Source organism: Pan troglodytes, chromosome 1 (genome assembly GCF_028858775.2).
Source record: "Pan troglodytes isolate AG18354 chromosome 1, NHGRI_mPanTro3-v2.0_pri, whole genome shotgun sequence".
NCBI lineage: Eukaryota > Metazoa > Chordata > Mammalia > Primates > Hominidae > Pan > Pan troglodytes.
In genome coordinates, this window is record NC_072398.2 from 73,739,993 (window position 1) to 73,762,950 (window position 22,958).

A 22,958-nucleotide genomic window follows, 5' to 3' on the forward strand; every position below is an offset into this window, starting at 1 on the left:
TGTGGTATGCACTATCATCTCTATTTTTTACAAATGAGGAAATTGGGCCACAGAGAGGTGAGGTAACTCACCCAAGATCCCATAGCTCTTAAGTAAGGGAGCTGGAATTTGACGCCAGATGTTTCAGCTCTGGGGTCTGTGTTACTAATGTTTCTCTCTACCACCTCCCACTGTGCCTCTCTACGGTCCATAATGTAAGGCTGCCCAGCCCCGACTTTGAATTCTCTCCCTGGCCCACATTATGGGGGTGTGGGTGCATACATGTGAGGCAAACCTGAGCATGTCCCATATACTCAGCCACATCCTGCCTGCCATGTCAGAGCACCAGAATGACTGGATTCCCGTCCATGCCTCAGAGCCTCTTCCTCCATCCCCAGAGAGGTGAGAGAAAGTCCCCCAGCCCCACCAGGTGTCTCCCCCACTGCACTCGTTCTAAATGACAAAGCAAGACACTGATCAGATATGACAAAATATCCCCAGTGGTTCTATAGAGTGCGGAGATTGTGAACGAGTCCTCTTCTCCCTTCTTTTTTTACACTTTTCAATACATCACAAAGTATCTTAAATGAGCACATTAATCAGAGAAACAAGTGTTTTAATTAAAAAATAAAAATAAACCTTGGGTACACAAACAGACATGAATCCAAGATGTATCTTTACCAAGTGGAACTTAGAAGACACTTGATCTCTTTTACGGGGCTGGAGTCAATTATGCTCCCCCTCCATGCTCTTACAAAGGTGTCTGATCTCAGAACTAAGGTGCTACCCTCTTCTTGTTAAGCCCTTCCCTGCACATTCGCAGGTTAATTAAAGAGGCCTCCATGGTCCTCTTTTCCACGCTACCACTTAAAGACCCACGGGTTGGAGCTTTCCATTGAATAAAGAATTTCTTTTCTATAAAAAGGACACAGATGACAGACACTTAAACCGAGCTCCCAATTTGCATATTTATTAGGTCTAAATTAATCATTTTATCCCCAAAATGCATGGGTTTCAATGTTTGCTCAGTGTAATATGGGCTTTTAATTCCCACACTGGTGATGCCACAGCTAGCAGTTGTGAGCAGTATGACAATGTGCCTCAAGTCTCTGTGGCATCTTACAGCTGTGCCTCACTCCAGACCCACCTGGGCTGTAAAAGCAAACCAGCTTCTGTGCCCCTCACTGCCCTCTCTTAGATGCAGCTGCGCCAAGCAGTGTACAGTTTTTTGGATCTGGGATCCCAAATCCACCTGGGGCCTCAGTAGGATCAAATAAGCAGAAGATTAACAACACACATGGAAATCTGGAGAGGAGGCAGAATAATGGCTTCATTTGGTGGACAGTGCGGGGGACCATCAGGATGTATTTAGGTTGTTTATTTGTGTTTACAAGACTCCAGTTGACACCAGGCTCTTGGGGCATGACCAATACCAGCTCAGAAAGGGGAAAACAGAAGAGCCCAATTTCCTATGCGGTGAGTGTAGCTACTGACTGAGCTGTTCCATGTAGAGTTTGTATTATTATTTCTGTGGTACATGGCAAAGATATGTCTGTGTTTGGAAGCTTTCGCAGTTTTACTGCAAAGCTCAAATTTAAATGTAAGTCACTGATGCATACCAAACTCTGCTGGCTTTGTCTTGGAGATTTATCAGAACCCACTGAAATGACTGGTTGCAGAATGAAAGATTCTTGGGCAGAAATAATGCATGTGAAAGTATCTTGCACAAAGCCTGGCACATACCAGACATAATAGACACTGGTTAAATTGAATAGTCAAATCTCAGCTGCAGAGCACAGAAGAGGGGTCTCTGATAAAATAAAGCTTAAGGCGATTTTTAATACCCCTTGTAGGGATAGGACAGGCAAAGAGGTATAACCTTCAAGAGTATGATGTGATGCCCAAATTCCCTCTAATTTCAGGCTCTGGCAGCCACCTCAATGCAAATTTCCCTGAATAAATTCCACTAGGCTACATAGTCATTTGCATGTTAATATTAATGAACTCTCATTGCCTGTGCCACCTCTCTACCCCAAAGTTTTCTACCCCGGCCCAAGAGCAAATTTTATTAAGGAGGAAAAGAATACAAGGGTATCAGCTTACAAACTTGGTGAGGTGGGAATGGGGACATTACCAACAAGGAAAAGCAAAATTGAAGAGCAGTGTATCTTCACTTATATGCAAGACTGGAGTGCTGCCAGTCAGGACCCCACAGGCATGAATTACTCTTGCTGAGCAAGAAGGCTGAGAAACACTGGAAGCCTCCCAGGTGATCGCAAGCCAGGGCTAATGGATTTAGAGGCTAATTTCTTTTTAGCAATTAGCATCCTTTCCAACTTCATTGACAGTACCTGACTTTCCCACTTAGCAGTATCCTACTGTTAGGATGGGTTGATCTCAGCTCATCATTCTGAGTGTTTTCTATGCCTTCTCTGATGGAACAAGAGAGCTTAAAGTTTGGCCCAAAGTTGCCTTTATCCACGGATAAACCCTCACCTTGTCCCAAGTGGACCATAAGAGGTTCATTGTAAGCAAGATGCCTACCTGATGGCCTGGAAAAGAGTTAAGATGTCAAAAAGTAATAATAAAACTAAAAAAGAGAAGAAAAGAAAAGAACTGGCACTCACAAACCCTCAAAAACCTCCTTTGATCAAGATGTCTTCCCTTGTTGTGTTTCTGCCACATAACATAAGTCCATTTCATTCTTTCTTTCATGTTAATAGCTTCCTGTCCTCTTGTCTCTGGTGTTTGCACAAGACTCTGGAGGGGATTAAGTACAAGTAGTATGGAAGAGAAAAAATATGGATACATTATTTATAATTTACTATCGCCTGAAATTTCATCCAAGGTCTACTTGTCTTTTAGAGATATGAATATAAATGAGGAAACAAATATTCCCCACAGAGCAGCCAGGACTTGGTGAAATGATTGTCTGAGAGGCAGTTTCATTGTCTCTTTTAATACTATAAAAAGCAAACAAGGTTCTCACTAAAGCTTGTCCTAAGAGACAGTGAGCACTATAAAATAGGTTGTCTTGACCTTGAGGTTAAGACAATCATTTGCAGAGGTACCCAGAGATGGATAATAAGAAGTTTTCTTTTATTACCTTTGCTCCTGTCCCTGCCCTTCCACATCCAGGCTGAGCTGTTCTGTGGGGCTTTTTAAGAGAACTCTGGAGTCTACTCTAACACAAGCTTCAGCTTTTGAGGTTGTGAAAATTAATGAAGATTGGCAAACACCACACTCTGGAACAATAGATGGCAGATCATGGAAATTCACATACTTATCAGATAGACATTCTAGTTAGAAAGGAAAGCCTCATGATCACTATCCACGGCTATCTATCCTCAGATATGCCACAAATCCTTTCCACCAAAGTGCAGAGGTGATAGGGCTTCTCTCTGCTCCACTATTTAGAAACAGCTTGAGTTCTTGCTTTATTATAAGACAAACAAACCCCTAAAAGGAGAAGTCTACCTTCTTTCTTTGGGACCTGGCTGTGGAGAAGGAAGTAGGGCACTAATTATCCCATTTGAACAAACCATTTCCATGCATGTCCAAACGTAATAGAAGGATAGGTGTCAGATCAGAGGTTTCAATTAATCACACTGCACAGTTTTTCACATACCACCCACGTCAATCTCCAACAAGGTCCCAGTCTGTTTTTACTCATTTATTTCCTTTTACCCTTTTCTCTTCTTCCACCTTCCATAGGCAAGCATTTGATACATTAAATTTGTGTCCTTTTGTTTGTATGTATTTTTGAAAAATGTGTTCTTGTAAAATTACTTTGAGTATAAATATTTTAAATATATGTAAGCGGTATTGGGTTGCATAATTCATTCCCTATTCTCATAGTTTTTGCTCAGCACTGTTTTTCAGACCCATCCGTGTTGTCGTGCATCTATATAGTCTTTTGCTTCTAATTTTTGCAAAATACTGCATGGTGGGCACCCATCTTATTTTACCTCTCCATTCTCCCAAAAATGGACATCAGATTGTCTCCAACCTCCCACCACCACAAATGGTGCTGCAGTAAATACTTTGTACATGTCCACTTATGGATCACTAAGGTAATGCCTTCTGGAATACATGCCCAGAAGAGGAATTGCTGGGTCATAGGGGATGTGTTTACATAGTTTAACCATGTACTGCCCTCCCACATGGCTGTACTAGTATACACTCCCTCCAACAGTGCACAGAAGCTCCTATTTCCTAACGACATGCATCATTCCAAATGCCTTGACATGGCCTGGCTTTGTCATTTTTGATAATCTCATAGAGATAATTTATATCTCATTTTTCTAGTTGAATGTCTTTAATCATTAGTTTGAGTTTAAACATCTCTTCATATGTTTTTTAGTCCTTTGAGTGTCATTTTCCTCTAAATTGCCTGCTCATATAGTTTGTCAATTTTCCACCGGGTTCCTGTACTAAATATTAGCTATTATTATTTGAGCTTTTGAAACCTTTCTTAAGAAGTCTTTCTCTGCTTTTCAGCCAAAAGGTTTTCTTCAATATGTTCCGCTATTAACTTTCTAGATTTATTTCTTTATATTTAGCCTATTTTATATTGGTATTAGTTGAGGATACAGTTTCATTTTTCTTTCTATAGTGAACCAGTTCTCCTAACATCATTTATTAAATAATCCATCTGTTCTGTATTGGTTTGTGGTGCCTCATTGTATATTAAGTTCCCATATGTACATGGATCTCTCTTTGACCTCTGAATTCCCTATTCTACTCTCAGATCTATTTTTCCATATGGTATTCCATAAATACCACATTGTGTTTTTATAGCTATAACTTAATACATTAATATATGGTAAAACAGTTTTCCTTAGTTTTCATTTCGAGGTTGACTTACCTAATTGGTGACCTTTATTTTTCCAAAGGCATCTTAGTTTAACAAGTTTAGTTTATCAAGTTTATCAAGTCCCCCTCTCAAAAATTTTAACTTGAATTTAAATTGAAATTACAATGAATTTATAAATTAATTTGGGGAGAACTGATATCTTTGTGATACTACAGTCGTCCCTTCTGAAGGCCTATAATGCATCTTCATTTGTTCAAATCATCCTTATTTTTTAATAGAGTTGTAAGTTTTTCCTTTATATTCATAACAAACATTCTATATGTTCTTGGCTAATTTCTGAACATTTCATTTTGTATTGCTGATAATTTTGTCTAATTTAAAAATATATATTTTCTAGTTGGTTATTACCAATGTAGAAAAATACCATTAATTTTTTATATCAATCCAGTATCTAGCAATCCTGCTGAACTCTCTTATTGATTCTAAGTATCTATTGTTTCTGTTAATATTTTTAGGTAAATGTTTTATGTCATCTACAAATAATGGCAATTTTATTTCTATACTTCTAATTCTTATACCTCTTATTTATTTTTCTTTTCTTATCACATTACCTAGGACCTCCTGAACTATGTTAAATAGTGACAGTAATATTAGGTACATTGACTTTAGTTGCATTCGCAAAAGGAATGCAACTAAAGCATTATCATGTTGCATAATCTTTGCTAAATCTTTCTCTTTAAACTTCCTTTAGATAAAAATTAAAATTTAAGTTTAAATTTTAAAAAAATACTATTTAGGCCAGGCGCAGTGGCTCACACCTGTAATCCCAGCACTTTGGAAGCAGGCGGATCACTTGAGGTCAGGTGGTCAAAAACAGCCTGGGCAACATGATGAAACCCCATCTCTACTAAAAATACATAAGTTAGCTGGGCATGGTGGTGCACACCTATAATTCAAGCTACTCAGGAGGCTGAGACAGGAGAATCGCTTGACCCTGGGAGGCGGAGGCTGCTGTGAGCCGAGATGACACCACTCACTCCAACCTGAGCAACAGAGCAAGACCCTGTCTCAAAAATAAATAAATAAATAAATAAATAATAAAACAAACAAAAAAGCCTATTTAATTTTTTCTAAAATAAAGAAAATATATAATTGGCTAACCTTAAATAAACACAAATAGTGTTTGTTTAGATTTGAGGTTTAAAACATTTATCAAGGTATAGAATTTTCTTCTAAGTTAAGAGTTTTTGTAATAAGCTTTGTTGTTAAACTTTATCAAATGGTTTTTAAAATACCTATTTAATTTATTATATGACTTTTATCAGTTAGTATACTAATGAGGTGAGTTATATTAATAGCTTCTTTCTCGATATATTAATTACAATCCTTAGAGAAATCTCTCCTGAATATGATTTGTTAATGCACTGTTATATATGGTTAGCTACTATCCGTTTAGACTTTTCACATCTACAGTCATAAATGAAACTGACCTGTATATTTTTTTCTTGTGTATACCTCTTTATTGGGTTTTGAAGTCCATGTTCACTAATCTCACTCTAAAAAGAAACAAAAAAAGCTAGACAGCTTCATCTTTCACTCTTTTTTCTTTTTTGTTTCTTATTTTTTTTTTCTTTTGTGGAATAACTTGTTCAGGACAGAACTCCTCACTAAAACCACCTGGGCACATTGTTATTGTTTTGTTTGTGTCTTTTTGTTTCTTTGTTTTTGGAATAGGAAACATGTGACTACCACGTCTAAGTTTTTTAAATTAATTATCCATCCATGCTCTTGCTTTCTTCTTGTACCAGTTTTGACCCTTTATAAATTTTTGGAAATATATTCATTTCATCTGAGTTCCAGAATTTAGTAGCATAAAATTCTTCAAAAGACTTTTCATTGTTTTATTATCTCTACTGCATCTGTAGCTATTTTCCCTTTTTCATTTTATTTTTTTCATATTCTGTCTTTACTTCTCAGTCTTCCCAGTGATATATTTCTTTTATTAATATTTTCAAAGAACCAGACTTTAGATTTCAGATCCATAGTCATGTTTATCTATCCCTCCTCCTTTCTTAAATGTGTCAATATGGCATCTTTGTGTAACAATCCAAGTACTTGAGCACCCTCTCAAATCCCTCTGGACTCTTTCCTCCCTACCCGCTTCACCTCCCCACAAACAAGCTCTGTCTAGGTTTTGGCTCTGGATTCTTATGGATAGGTTTTCTCTTTTCTCTCTGTTAATTATAGCCTTTTATTTAAGACAATATAAATAAAGTTTTTCCAAGTAGTTAATCATTCTTACTTTTCACATCTCTAGAACTTGTCACTCTTATTTGTGTTCTCTAAATTTTCAGTAATGGATTTTGTAAGGCAAACCTTCTGCAATTTCATATGCCCGAGGAACTTTTGTGGTTTTTTTTCATACATTGAAATTGTAATTTAATCAGATATCAAATACTACCTAAAAATATTTGTTCCCATCATATTTTAAAATACTATTCCATTATCTTCTCAAATGCAGTGTTGCCATTGAGAAGTCGAATGTTAATCCGGTTCCTGTTCTTTTGTAGGTGATCTGCTTTTTCTTTCTAGAAGCTTTAAAAACAGTATTTCTTTTCTTTTTGCAACTCTTACACTTCATTATATGTCTTGAAGTTCATTTATGTTTTTATCTCCAGTTTCACACTCTATACACTCTTTAAATCCGATCTGTTTTATCTTTAATTCTGAGACATTTATCTTCATTTTTATTTAAGCACTTTCTCCTCTTTTATTTTTCTTTTCAGGACTTTTGTTAGCTAGATGTTGAAATACATAGTCTATCCTCCAAATACCTTAGCTTTTTAAGTGTTTTCTTCCTCTTTATTCTTACTTTTTATGTTCTCGAAGAGTTCCTTAATCAGAGCTTCCAACTCACTTGCTTACTCTTTAGCTTATTTAAATCCTTTATTCACCCTATCTGCTGTATTCTTACTTTAAACTCTTAATATATTAATTTTTATTTATTTGATTTTTTAAAAATCCTTTTTGATATTGTTAATTTACTTACCTCCTTAAATAAAGTTATTGTGCTTAATTTAAATTCTGTTCTAATAATTCTGTACCAGATGATCAATCTCATAATGGTTGTGGTCTTTCTTTCACAGTAGTCTTACTCTTCAGTGAATGGATATTCTGGCCTGTGAGCTCTTGTTCCTTTGGGGTTATCAGCTCCTCTGCTTGGTAATGCAGGTATTAGAAAAAGGCCACAGACATGTGAAGGATTGGCAGTGATTACTCCATGGCAATATGAAAGACAAGCAAAACAGACTTTTTCAAAACTTTCTTCCAAGCCTTCCTCTCCCTTTTTTTGGTGCTGTTTGGTTTTGTGGGGTTTTTTTGTTGTTGTTTTGTTTTGTTTTGTTTTGTTTGTTTTTTTTGACAGAGTCTCACTCTGTCACCTGGGCTGGAGTGCAGTGGCTTGATCTCGGCTCACTGCAACTTCCGTCTCCCGGGTTCAAGAGATTCTCCTGCCTCAGCCTCCCGGATAGCTGGGATTACAGGCACCCGCCACTACGCCCAGCTAACTTTTTGTATTTTTAGTAGAGACAGGGTTTCACCATGTTGGCAAGGCTGGTCTTGTTTGTTTTTGTTTCTGTTTTTGTTTTTTTATCAGACTAATGCTGGCTGCAATGAATGAGTTGCGCAATGTTCCCTCTTGTTCTATTTCCTGGAAAAGAGTGTATAAAATTGATGATTTTTATTCTTTAAATTCTTGGTAGAATTCACAGTGAAGATACCTAGGCCTGGAAATTCTTTTTCTAGAGATTTTAAGCACAAATTCAATTTTTAAAAATAGTTTCATCCTATTCAGGTTATCTTTTCATTTTATCTTGCACAACTTTGGGGATGTGGTGATTTTCAAGAAATTGGTCCATGTCATCTAAGTTACTGAATTGATTTCCATAGAATTGTTTGTACTGTTCAATAGGACAGGGACATGTGATCCCCCACAGGGAGGCAGTGAATCTTGCCAAGCAATAATACAACCTACTATTGAGACAGGAGAATAGGGTCTGGAGGCAGGGAATCTAAGACCAATTCGTGCTGACTTCCCAAAGCTGGATCAAAAGGAAAATACCTGGGTATGAAGGCAGGAACCCTAAGGCCAATTAGTGTCAACTTCCTAAAGTTAAACCAAAAGAAAAAACCCCATCTCCCCATGCCTAGTAACAAAGGTTCAAAGCCTGCTCTCCCTACAACTCCCCATCCACCACATCTCAGATGGAAAGGGAAAGTGTCCTGGATTGGCCACCCTAAGCACCGGCCATCCCTTCATCTGCATTCAATTCACCCCAGCCTTTAGTTAGCCACAAACTGAAGCCTTCATTCAGATAAGGGGTAGCCGATAGAGATCTCAAAAGGAGTACTTAAAACCTAGGAAACTTTGTAAGCAGGCCCTTGAGCCACTTGCCCAGGCGCACTCTCACCTTGTGGAGTGCTTTCTTGCTGTAATAAATCCCTGCTTTCTCTGCTTCATTCCTGTGTTTCATTCCTGTGTTACTTTGTTTGTGCGTTTTGTCCAATTTGTTGTTCAAAAACGCCAAAAACCTGGACATCTTGTACTCGAGGCCTGCCTTACAGTAACACCATGGGTTGAAGGTGACATTGTGAATGTTACAGCAGGACCTTACATATTACTGTATACAGCACTTGCTCTGGCCTATTTTAAATTGTGTTGTCCCAAATGTTTTCAGAAAATCTAATTTTAATTTTCCTTTTCGTAACCATAGGGGAGGGATAGGATATAGTGCTCACATGGCATCATACATTTAACAAATACTGATTGAGCACCTACTTTGGGTCAGACACTGTTCTAAGTGCTGAGTGATGAATAAGGTAAGAGCCAGATGATTATACTCTCATGGAACTTACATTCAAGGGGATGAGGCAATGGGAATTGACCAAAAGCTAAGTAAATAAATAAACAGAGTAATGGAATAGGGACAGTGTAAAGAGCTGACTTCTAGGACAGCACCTATAGTAGGAAGTCTTTCTTGATTATCACTTGCCACTTCCTCCACCGATCCCAGACCCTGGTCTCAACTAGGGTGGTCAGAACAGGCGTCTCTTTAACTGAGACCTGTGAGCCAAGACTTGAATAATGAGAGTGAATCCACAAAGAAGAGCATTCCAGGCCTAGGGACGAGTAATTACTACACCCTGAGGGAGGAGTAAGTTTGGCCTTTTCCATCTGTTACAAGAAAGCCAATGAGGCTGAAGAATAGCGAAAGCAGGGAGGAGTGCAGGACAGAGACGGAGCGTACAGGGCTTTGTAGGCCATGGTAGGGATTCTGGATTTTATTCTAATTGCAATAAAGAAGCCATTGAAGGGTTTTGGGCAAGTAAAAGATAGGATGAAATCAGATCACATTCACACTATAAAAAGGTCACTCTGGCTAAAGTGTGGAGAATGAATGCAGGTGGGACCAGAATGGCAGCAGGGTGACCAGTAGGAAGTGTCATCAGGACCCAGCCCTCCCTTGCCATGTTGAATCAAGAGCCACAGACAGGGACCAGGCTGGCAACTGCCAGTCTGTGATCAATCTAATCTGCCATGAAATTGGGTCTTCTGATATAAGTGGATCAAAGGAATAATAAGAGAAATGATGTCAGAACATTCCTCTAGTACTAGGATGCCTTTAGCTGACCTGTGAAGGGAAGATTTAGATGTCTTAGATGTCTGTTGCACTTGCCCTTGGGCAGAAGGCAGGTGGTCTGCAGAGCCTGATGACCTTCTTCCGGAACTCTGTTGAGGGTCAACACATCAAAGCTGTCTTGTTCAGTTAATTCTCCACTCACTCTATTACCTCCTTAAAGGCTATTGTCACTCTCCTCCTGGGTTCCCACCACTACATCCTGAATGGAGTCCTGCCTCCAGGCTCACCCCCATCTAATTCATTCTCCACACTGCACTGAGAATGGTCTTTCTAACAAGTTGAGCTTAAAGTCCACCAAAAGACTCTTCCTCCAATTGCCTCCATAAATGACATGATCCCATCCCTGCTTACCTCCCCAGCACTCTCTCTCCTCCATCCCACCCAATTCTTGCTCTGTCTCCTGCTAAACCTTCAACTTCTCAAAGGGGCCGTACTTTTGCACAGGTCTGGAACACCCTTCTCCACCAATTTGTGGCCAGCATCCAGGTCAGTTCCTAAAGTAACTTTCTGATTAGCAGTTGTCACCCCTTGCCCTATCCCGGGCCCCCACTTCTCGCCCTGTCCTTGCCAGCCAGGCATCATTGCACGCCCACATCCAGGTTTTGCCAGCCCACAATGTTTATCTCTTTCCCAGAGCACTTAGAGCTCAAGGTTATATTTGTTTCTCCCACCACAGCATGAGCAGCCTGAAAGGTTGTGACTGTGTCTTTTCCTTCTTTATATTCCCATCTTTTAGCCCAGTATTTAGAACCCAACAGACACTCTGTTATATATTTGTTGAATTAGTAAGAGTGTAAACAGGTAAATATACTGGAAGACGCTGTGAGAAAGCCAAGTGGCTCACCCCATGTGGGCTGAGCAGGTAACCTTGCCCTGTTGGCAGACTTAGGCTGCCCCTGACAGTCTAGCCAGCTACTCTGCAGATGTGGGCCATTGATTCTAACAAGGGAGAGTCAACCACAAACAAGCTTCTGGGAAAAAGCAAATCTAAGTGTTCATAACCAGAGGTGGCCGCCTGCACTTCTATGGCGCAACACTGTGTTCTCCGCTTACAGAGAAACCTGCTGAGGCTATTTTCAGAGACAAATGCTGACATTGTGGCTTCAGTCCTGATGCTGAGGCCAGAAAAGTGGACAGACACTTGCCAGGGCCATTAAAGCTGATCATTTTAAAGGAACACCCAAGAATCCAAAACAAGTAAAGAGCAGGGCCAGGACAGAGAAAGTCTGTCCCAGCAGTGGTGGTCCCCTGACTGCACTGCGTGTCATGTAGCTTGCTCCACTCCACTCAGCATTCAGCCTCCACTTCCCAAAACAAACCAATTTCGGAGCAATTCTTCTGGTGAACGCCATGGTCCCGTTGATCTCACAATTACATCTAGAAACACTTAACCATGAGACATTTCAGTGTACCAAGCACTTGTTGTGGCTTTTCTCTTAACTTAGTAATCACCACAGCCTGTGCTAAAAAAAATAAAAATTAAAAGATTCTCCATCGGTCTAGGCTCCAGTTATTGCACCAAAAGGAAGAAAAACCTTCCAGTTTTGCTCTTGGTCTTAAGATTTTGCTTTGGGAAAAATTACTGAGCTGATATATGTTGGGGTTAGAGGCGAGTTTCTGATAATATTAAATGGTGTGACATCCAGAGAGCTAGGAGGGCCTGAAATTTGCCCTGACAGTCTCCTAAAATGTATAAAGCCCCAGTACATTCACATTGAATACAGCAGAACAGGAACCAGTGTGTTCTTTATTATTAGCTAAGCAAAGTCCAATAACCCCCAAAGCAGAACAAAACAATAAATACTAGGACACAAAGCTTAGACTCCAGGCTAAATGCAATCTCTTATCCCCTCTCCTTCCTATCGCACTCAATCCAATTCTTGGAACCAGCCCACTCAAGACATACCTACTGGGAAAGGGAAAGAGGGGGAAAGGGAAAGAGGAGGAAAGGGGGCAAGTGGGAGAGAGAGACAGAGATTCAATCTACAGTATTCATCCACCCAGCCACAAGGATCTGGGCAGAGAACACAGACCACAGGGCTCCTCTGAGGCATTGCTCAGTTTACCAATTCCACTTCTTGGCCTCTAGAGAAGAGGAAAATGTGCCAGACAAAGAGCAGGTTCAAATCTAGCTGGTCTTCAGACTTGTCTGAGAAGCTTCAGTAAAACACTGATTCCCTGTGCCATCCCCTGATATTCTGATTCAGTGAATCTGCTATGGAAACCAGGAATCTGAATTTTAATAAGGTCCCAGTCTGAGAACCATTAGTGAGCCTCTGCCTTCTCTTGTCTGCAAAAAAAGGAATAATATTTTGGACAAGGACTAGAGTTGCAGGCTGAAGCAGGTTGAAAAGGAATGGTTTTGCTGTAAATGTGAGGTCTTCTCCAAGTTCCGAAGATGTGAAAATCCCAGGTTGCTGCTCTTGATAGTCTGTGTGAGCAAAATGCTTGTTGTCTTTACATTAATGCCACAGACTAAATCACAGCAAATGGAATCTATAAACAACCAAATGGACTTGCAATTTGTCAAAGGGAAGGCAAGCGCACCCAGCAACGATGCATCATTGCCTCATGCACATCTGGGGAGTACCTGCCCCCCGCCACCCCACCAACCAGCTCATTGCCGGCCTGGAAGGAAGAAAGCATGGTCCTTCCTCTCCCAGGGTGTAATCTGGGACGTTTATCCCATCCAGTGTTTGGCACCCCTTAGAAAACACTTTTTTATTCTTATTTTTCTAACTTTAAAAAATGAATCACTATTTTATATGATAGCCATTCAGGTATTCAAAACTCCCCTTGTCTAAGTCATCTCAGTTTACTGTATTTGTCTGTAGGTCTAGCTTTAAAGCAACTAATATGTTTGAGCCTTTAAAAAGTATCTGTAATATAAATATTAAATCAACCTACATTATCAATATGAAGAAGCCTGCATGAGATCGTTTGTTTCCCCATTCTGATGTTTAGATTTATATGTGTATTTGTATGAGACTGTCATTTTGAGATTTGTGGGGAGATGTTTTGTTGGGGATACATTGGATATTGGAAAGAAATTCGGGGTTCTGGCTCCTTCAAGAAGCTGAGTTTATTGCATGAAGAAACCTTTCTTCAGGAAAAGGGGCTATTAGTGCATACCTTAGGAGTAAGCTAAAGACCAAGGGCACTAATTGCTGATCTTCTAAAATGAGAAACTCAAACAGTGAGATGAAAGGGGAGAAAGAAAGGCAGACGGCTGGTTGTTCCAGAGGCCAGGTCAAGAATGAGGAGATAATAGCAGTGCTCCCAAATCAGCAGGGAGAGGAGACAGAGACAGCTCACACCTGTCTCCTGAAATGTAACTGTAGCCTCTAGGGGTAGGTGGGATCAGGAACTGTGAAGAGTTCTAGGACACTCTGCAGATGACAGTTAGCTTTTCTGCAGCTATTAAGGAAATCAGTTTGAGAGGGTATGGATATTTGATTTGAACATAGAAATTTTTGAGATCTTTAATCTTTGGGGTTTTTTTGCTTGTAAGATAAATGCAGGTATTAATTAATCCTTTGCTGTATGCATAGATTTCTATCTTCAGTAAATTCAATCATGCATTATATTTCCTGCTTTAGTAGAGTGCAAACAGCTCTTAAGCCATCTGAAAATGTGAGTTCCAGCAATCTGAGTCATGTAATCTTTCTGAGTGCAGTTTCCTTCTCTGTAAAATAAGTATATCTATACCAATCTGCTGTCCTCTCAAGTTTCTTGCAAGAATTAAATGGAAATAAAAACACTTGGTAAAGGACAGGTTCTATAGAAATTTATTGTCATTCCCTGGTATAACCATGCCTGCAGTAGGCAATGCCTTTGTTCTAAACTACGTTAGGCCAGTGCGCCCTCGATGGGTGTGTGGCAGCAAGTTGAAGGGCAGTCCTGGTGCGGGGGCAGTTAACACATCTCCAGGGGGGCCTTCCATAAACCGACTCTAACCACCTCTTCCTGACACAGGAGGCTTCACTGGTGATCTATGATGGGGTCTGAGGTGCTCAGGGTTTTCGGTGAGGTTGCTGTGTTGCCATCCTTGGGTAGGTGCTGTCACTTACTCTGACACACCAGCGGGCCCTGTGTCACACCTGTAGTGCACCGGTTCTGCCACTAGGGTATACTGCAGTAACTGACACGTGTGGTCCCTCCCCAGCCTCTCTTCCTGACTGCAACAGTTCAAGGATGCAGAACTAGATCAATCGCAGCATGCTCTTCATCAACCCAGAAGATCATACTATTTACAGAGCACCCAAACCACCCTTTCCCACACAGCAAGCTCTGCCTTTAGCTTGCTGTAGCAGCTCCTGCAGTTCAGAAAAGCTCCTCCGGTGGGCTTTCTGCTTCTTGGCTTGCCTGCTCAGCATTAAAATTTGCCCTGAAGCTAAGCTCTTCAAGACACAGGATTTAAGCTCCTCTTTCAGCTAATTAGATATTGTTCTACAAATTGGGCTGTTGTCTCTGAAAGATGAGCTGCAATTTACTTCCCCTGCCCTCTCCTTAAACTTAAACTGAACTGTAAAACATGGCTACTTGATTGTTTAGTCCAATCAGGATATATTTTGTACAAGGAATAGATAATTCATCTTCTTGCTAATGCAGAGCTTGTTTGGGCATTCCTTAATGGCTACTGTAAAGATGACAGAAAGCTTTGCTCAGATGCCTCTCATTCTTTTGAAAGGTGGAGTCTGCAGTGATTTATTTTGGCCCGTGCATCTGTAATCATTGCCTGAGTAACCAATCACTACCTGCATTAACACACCTTTGCCCTTCAAGGGGGAGACTTTTATTATCCCCATTTTACTGATAAGAAAACTGACGCCCAACTGATTTACTTAAAGTCAAATAAATAGGTAACTGGTGGAGCTAGACCATGAACCCAGCCCTTTAGTTCTCAGATCCCGTGAAATTGTATGTCATCTGATAAGTCTAACAACAGTTGTGGAAGGGAAATCCAAGATGATGCCAAGTCCCCACACCCACACCTTGAGCTCCGTTGAGGATTTCTTACAGCTGTTGATGATGTACCAGGAGGCCTGCTAAGACCTTCTATGATCCAAGGAGCTCTTGTGCACTGTGAGAGAAAGAATCCTTTCTGGACATTGTCTATTTTCCTTGCAGGGGGCCGGGTGTTCCCTCATCCCCAAGACTGTGCCCAGCATTTGATGAATGGAGACACTTTGAGTGGGGTTTACCCCATCTTCCTCAATGGGGAGCTGAGCCAGAAATTACAAGTGTACTGTGATATGACCACCGATGGGGGCGGCTGGATTGTAAGTACAATCTGTGCTCTCCTTGCACAGAAGCGTCCTCAGTGTTCTAGTCTACCTAGCTCAGCACCTGCCAAGCCAACTTCACCATCCTCCTGGCCATCCTTTTATCACCCCCCCCCACATGTCCATCTTGGGGCTCCTCATTGCCCTCAAGGCCCATGTTCAGCAGTCCAATCATATATCTGGCCAGGCATGGAAAGGAATAACTATATCTGTCCTCACAGAAGGAGGAGGAAAGGACAGTTAAGCAGGAGAGTGCTGGGGAAAGGCAGTCGCGGCTCTGTTGGGCCCAAGGATCTTGCCTGCTGAGAAATGCATCTCTAATAAAGCAGTGGAGGTGCTGGGCAGAGTGGCTCATTCCTGTAATCCCAGCACTTTGGGAGGCCAAGGCGGGTGATGACTTGAGGCCAGGAGTTCGAGACCAGCCTGGCCAACATGGCGAAATCCTGTATCTCTACTAAAAATACAAAAATTAGCCGGTCATGGTGGTACATGCCTGTAGTCCCAGCTACTCTGGAGGCTGAGGCAGGGGAATCACTTGAACCTGGGAGGCGGATGTTGTAGTGAGACAAGACCATGCCACTGCATTGTAGCCTGGGTGACAGAGTGAGTAAGACTCAAAAAACAAAACAAACAAGCAAACAAACAGGCAGTTGAGGAAAACTATTTCTCTATGAGGAGGTGATCACCACCACAGAGAGATGATCAGAAGCCTCCAATTGAGGACTGCAGTTGGGAAAGCAGATGAGGTCCCAAACATGGATAGCTGGCTCCCCTTCCCCATTCTTCCTGGGGTCTCCCTGGTTCTTCCCCAGAGCTGACACAGCCTTCAGGGAGCACCAGTGGTCAGGAAAAGAGAGACACTGTTTCCTGTCACCACCCTCCTCCCATGCCTGATAGGGCAATACAGAGTGAGGGAAAATAAGGGCAGCCTCCTTAATGCAAGCCAGTCGGAGCAGCCGGGAGTTCCCACCACTTGGCCCTAAAGCAGCCCAACATTAGCTGGATCGCTTTAGGATGGAAAACCAGCCCCTCCGCCCTTCTTTGGATGCCCTCTCTCGCTCTGCTAACAGTGCTGGATGTTTCCCGGTGCAAAATGGGTAGGTTTTGAATGGTGATGTGCTCATAACAGCTACTCTTGGGAGACATTTTCTTTTATGTTTCTGACATATGTGTGCCTCCTTCTTAAAGCATAATTGGAAATTGAAGCCAAGGCTGATATATTGGAGGCTAAATAAAATAAGCACTTAAACAGCTCAGAAAGTGAATGATATGCAATATTGCTTTGCCTGCAATAGGACGATGACAGTTGCTAGCTGATTTGAAGTTGGTCCTGTTCTTTTGGTGAGAAATGCTTTCTACTGCACTCTGTAGTGCAAAAGATTCGTTTGAGAGCCAAGCCTATTTCCCCTGATATTTAGGGCTTGATATGTATCCTGAGTCCTTTCTACATTGCAGGGGTGCAAATTAGTGTCAACATCACACTGGAGCCTATTCATCAGGGGCCTCTACACTTCAAGAGAAATGCTCTGAGTGTCTCCTACAAAAACTGCTGTGTAAATACTGAGCTCTGCTCTGAAATGTTCCTTCTTTGGACATCTTTGTCATTGCAGATATAAAACCCAGTTATATCAATTTTACTTATCACAGTTTATTTTCCTTAGCATCTCTTTGGGTTTTGTTTGTTTGTTTGTTTGTTTGTTTGTTTTTTGTTTTTTTATTTCCTTCATAGGTATTCCAGAGGCGGCAGAATGGCCAAACTGATTTTTTCCGGAAATGGGCTGATTACCGTGTTGGCTTCGGGAACCTGGAGGATGAGTTCTGGCTGGGTAAAGCCTCCTTATTGCTTTCCATTGATGTGCTTCTCTGGCTTTTTGTCCATCTCTCTCCTTTTTGTGTCCATCTGAGATTATCAGAAACCCTGTGTTTGTTGAGAAGCTAACAGCTCCTGAATTGCTTTCAGAACCTCTTGCTCTGTTTAGCTTCACTATTGATCTGTTTTTATCTTACTGTGGTGTTTCCCTCTTTTCTCTGTCTCTTCCCATCCTCATTAATAGTCTCTTATTCTGATGGGTTTTGACATGAGGCTGCCACAAAGGGAGTGAGCTGCCTGGTCAGTGAGGGGCACAGGGAGCAACAGGCTGCCTGGCCATCTCCCAGAAGCAAGGCAACCAGCCAGCCAGCCTGCAGGTCAGGGGAGAAATGAGGTCAGCCACTCCGCTTAGTTCCTTGGAGAATGTTATTACCTGACCTGGGAAAGAAAAGGGAAAAAATGAAAGTGGCATTAGAGGTGACTGGCAATTTCCTAGAAGTCTGACACCGGCAGGAAATATAGATCGAGAACCAAACTGGCGTGAGATGGTAAACACACATCCAAGCCAAGCAGATGGTGGTGGTGCCAAGTTCTGGAAAGTGGTCCATTTATTATGACCTGTGTCCCCCTCTTAGTTAGATTTTCATAGTGATGGATAAAGGGAGGTAGAGGAAAAGATTATCAAGTTCCATATTTGTGGTCTCCTCTCTGTCTTCCCTGCCACTATCTCATCTCATCTTCTTCTCCTGGGTGCCTAGATAACAAGCTTCTTACCGGCCTCTCTGCCTCTAGGACCACCCCATTGTCCACATGGCTATAATCACCCAACAGTTTCTTCTTGTCTTTTGCACAGATAAACCCAATTCTCTGAGACAGCATTATTGCAATAAAGAGAGAGTTTAATTAATACAAGGCCACCAAGTGGAAGGACTGGAGTTATTATTCAAATCAATCTCTCCAAAAACTCAGAAGCTAGGGTTTTTATGGATAATTTGGTGGGCAAGGGGCTAGGGAATGGGTGCTGCCAGTTGGTTGGGGATAAAATCATAGGAGTGTGGAAAATGGTCCTCGTGCCCTGAGTCTGCATCTGGGTGGGGGTTGCAGGCCCAGTTGAGTCATGTGTCACTGGTCCAGGTGGGGTCACTTGGTTGCCTGCATGCAAAAGTCTGAAAAACATCTCAAAAGACCAATCTGCAATAGTGCTGTTATCTCTAGGAGCAACTAGGAAAGTCACAAATCTCTGGCCACATGACCCTGAGCAGTAAGGGATTATAGAAACTATGCCTACATTTTAGCAGAACTCAAGTCCCTCCGTAATCCTAATCTCTTGGCCTTTCGTTAGTCTTGCAAAGGTAGTTTCAGTCCCTGAAAAAGGAGGGGAGCAGTTTCAGGGAGGACTATTATCATCCTTGCTTTAAAATTAAACTATAAACTAAATTCCTCCCATGGTTAGCTTGGCCTATGCCCAGAAATGAGTGAGGAGGGCAGCCAGCCAGTGAGGCCAGAAGCAAGGAATCAGCCATGTTAGATTTCTCTCACTGTCATGATCTTTGCAAAGGTGGGTTCATGGCCACTATAATGATCTTCCTCACACCCCAAATATGGGCGATGGCTAATCCCCTTTGTAAAACTTTTCAATGACTCCACATTACCACCAGGAGAAGGCCCAATGCCTTAGCCAAAGTACAGGCCCTCTCTCACCAGCCTCTGAAGACTCCTCTACACCCTAAGTACCTCACCTGCTCTTCCCCCGACTCCTCTCCAACACCAAACTCCACACATGCAAAACCCCCGATGCTTCCTCTGCCAGGAGCACTCCTAGCCAACTGTCCTCCTTTCCCCACATTCCTTGTGTGGTGAGTGCCATCTGTGTATATTCAGAGACACAGCTAAGCACCTTCTCCTCCACAGAGCCAGTCCTCACCAGTTTTCTCCCCTATTGCCTGTGGGAGAAGTGGCCACTCCTTCTTTTGTGGCACAGATCATAGTGTCCATTTTACTTCCTGTCTGTCTCTGCCATGTGAGCTTCATTGAGGGCTGGGACCACCTCATATTTATCTTCTAACCCCATTACCTATGTACCTATGACAGTGCCTGAGAGATAGTAGGTACCTAAAATGTAGATAATCAATAAATCAATCAATGATAAGAATTAATTGAATGCATATTAAATCCACAGATTTGTGTTTGCTGATATAGACAATAAAAATGTAAGGTAAATGCCATACAAAAACATTGACATAAAAGTCAAACAAATTGAAAAATATTCTTACCTTGAAAGCATCAGCAAGCAACTTGGGAGACAAGTGTAATACCCATGAATCAATGCATCCATAAGCAGACAGGACTCACGTTTCCCAAAGCTGAGCTGCTGTATACCACTTTCACAATTTGTGTCATATTTTCTGAAATACATAAACTATCATGCACTTAAAATTTCTATAGATTACTCTTTAATTAAATCTATTTTTAAAAGAAATGTTATAGCATTGCCAAAAATAGAAAGCTAGTTATCATGTGCCATAAATAAAAAAGAAAACCTCAAAAATAAATGCAATTAAAAGAAACTATATTAATAGTATTAAATGAGAGTTAAATACAGGGACTCCAAGCCTGTTGTTGCTGGCAGTGGTGGTGGTATTAAAAATGGAGATTAGGAAGTGTTTCATGCTTTTCATGCTAAACAAACCACTAAAACACTAGAACAAAACTGAGACTGTGAGTGAAGGTTAGGATCAGGGTTAAGGTATTTCCTTCTTCTATTACAAAAGACTGAGATTAAATTTGGAAATACCTTTCTTCCTATTATTCAAGGTTATTTAGTGCCTTATATATCTCATGTCATCAGAGATGCCATCCACACTGGGTAACACTGTTCTAACCTAAGAGTCACTGAAAAGAAGGCCACAGGTATTCAAAGAAGGAAGAGACCAGCTTCCTGGAGAAGGCATTGAGGGATGAGTCAGTCAGAAGAATGGAGGAAGGAAAGGGATGGAAAGGAGGGAAGGCAGGAATTCTCCTGACAACTGCAAACTTAGGCCAGGGAGGAAACCCAATCCTAGTGAGGGAAAGAAAACAATGAGGTGAGTGGGTTGAATAGAGGCACAGTAGGGAACTTAAAAATCAGAAAGAGAAGTCTTCACTTGATGATGTAGGTAAGAGGGAGACAGGGAGGGCTCTTGAAGATGCTAGGCCTGGTGTGGTGTAGTTTGGGAGCAATACTTAAGTTGGGGATAACACTGTGACCCATAGTTTATGTACTATATGGGGTTCTCTAGAAGCAGAGATCAAAACAGGGATTCTTGTTCAAGTGACTTACTGGGGGACTTCACTGGGGAGAAGGGAATGGGGGAACAAAAATAGGGCAGAGAAAACTGCAAAAATGTGGTTTTGGCTGGAGACTCACTTCAGTGTGATCCCTAAGGAAGCTTGGGAGCATGAATTGCTCCTCAGAGCTGGTCACCACTTAGGCAAGGAGGCCAAGCTTTTGAACCCCTCCACATCAGTCACTGATGGAGGTCTGCTCCAAGGCATGGTGGGAGAGAGCTTAGCTTCCAGGATGAAGTGACTCCCATTTGCTCAAGGGCAATTTTCCAAGAAGGCAGCTGCAAGTTGCTAACAGCCAACACTTGTAGCAGCCTGGGGGATGGATCTATCTGCCAATTAAAGACATCCCAGCAGAACAACATCAGCATCTACTACATCTGCACAAGCACAAGTCTAGGGTGAGTTGTGGGTCAGCAACTCAGTCAACAGCAAACAGCAGTCAAACAGCCTTTGACTTATAATCAAGGTAAAGCTCTAAGTCTCAAATGGGACAGGAAAGCCAAAAGATCTGGATGACCTTCAGCCAATCATTTCACCTCTCTTGGACTTTAGCTTCCTCTTCCACAAAACAGACACTGGCCTGAGTAACCACTAAATTCCCTTCAGTCTCTGCAATTGTTTGATTCTAAATCACGGCATACTCAAGTAGATATCAGATGTCACAGCAAAGCAAGGGGACTCTAGTTCAGTAAGCAGATAAAAATTAGGACTCAGAGAAATTACCAGCAACACAAGATGAATGGTTCAAAGTTTGGGCAGGTAGATCAAAATTGGAGAGTCCCAGGGCATGGCTAATCATGACAAGCAGGCAAGAAAATGTATATAAGAAAATATCGGCCAGGCACAGTGGCTCACGCCTGTAATCCCAGCACTTTGAGAGGCTGAGGCGGGCAGATCACGAGGTCAGGAGATCGAGACCATCCTGGCTAACACGGTGAAACCCCATCTTTACTAAAAATACAAAAAATGAGCTGGGCATGGTGGCGTGTGCCTGTAGTCCCAGCTACTTGGGAGGTTGAGGCAGGAGAATGGTGTGAACCTGGGAGGCGGAGCTTGCAGTGAGCCGAGATTGTGCCACTCCACTCCAGCCTGGGCAACAGAGAGAGACTCCGTCGAAGGAAAGAAAGAAAGGAAGGAAGGGAGGGAGGGAGGGAGGGAAGGAGGGGAGGCAGGAAAGAAGGAAGGAAGGAAGGAAAGAAAGAAAGAAAAAGAAAGGAAGAAAGAAAAGAAAGAGAGAAAGAAAGAAAGAGAAAGAAGAAAGAAAGAAAGAAAGAAAGAAAGAAAGAAAGAAAGAAAGAAAGAAAGAAAGAAAGAAAGAAAGAATATCACCAAGAGGGATCTGGACTCTGCCTAACCTGGGGACTTACAAAGGTTTGCACCTTAAAAGAATATATTAGACCAAGGCCTGGGAAGGTTAGAGGCAAAGGAAGAAGCAGATGAATGAGGGTAACTGGCCGAAAAGGCCAGTGGAAAGGTAGCAGTGCAAATGTAGCAGGCAGATTAGAGAGAAAGGGACTGGAGTCAGGAGGCAGAGAATAATATTCTATGACCTGGCTATGGAGCCCCAGGAAGCCTAGGCTGAAGGCAGGAGAGGCAGTGTAAGGAAAGGTCGACAGAGCCCTTCCTACATGCTACTAGGAGATGTTAAGATGTTCCAGATGCTCTGAACGCCTCTAATCAATGTTTTCACCTCTTGCTTTCAATCACTCATGCCCAAGGGCTCACATCCATGTAATACCTCTTGTAATTTTCTTCTAGTACCATGGTTTGGCAGAGGAGGTGAGAGGGGACAGGGCCAGGAATCCTGAGGCTCAGGGCTTGTCAGTTACTGGGTCAAGAGGAGGTATTAGAACCCCTGAGTTTCCTGTGTTGGAAACCCATCAGCAGACCTGGACTGTCCTCTTTGCAGGAAGAAATTCAGTCTGGCAGGGTCCATTTGATAACAACCTGTGAAGCACCAAGAGCAAAAGCAATCTGGAGTCCCCTCCTCTTCCCTGTAACATGTTTTGAAGCCACAGACGCATTTCCCTCCCATTTTCCAA

General features: G+C 41.9%; 1 protein-coding gene across 3 annotated transcripts in view; it reads left to right on the forward strand.

Annotated features, from left to right (window-relative positions):
• Positions 1–22,958, forward strand: part of TNR (tenascin R) — a 430,161-nt gene that overhangs the window by 392,127 nt on the left and 15,076 nt on the right. For all 3 annotated transcript variants that reach the window (XM_524977.7, XM_063795257.1, XM_024350209.3), the window contains 2 exons: positions 15,625–15,776; positions 17,509–17,605. In XM_524977.7, coding sequence (XP_524977.3) covers positions 15,625–15,776; positions 17,509–17,605 — 249 coding nt within the window. The remainder of the gene's footprint in view (positions 1–15,624; positions 15,777–17,508; positions 17,606–22,958) is intronic.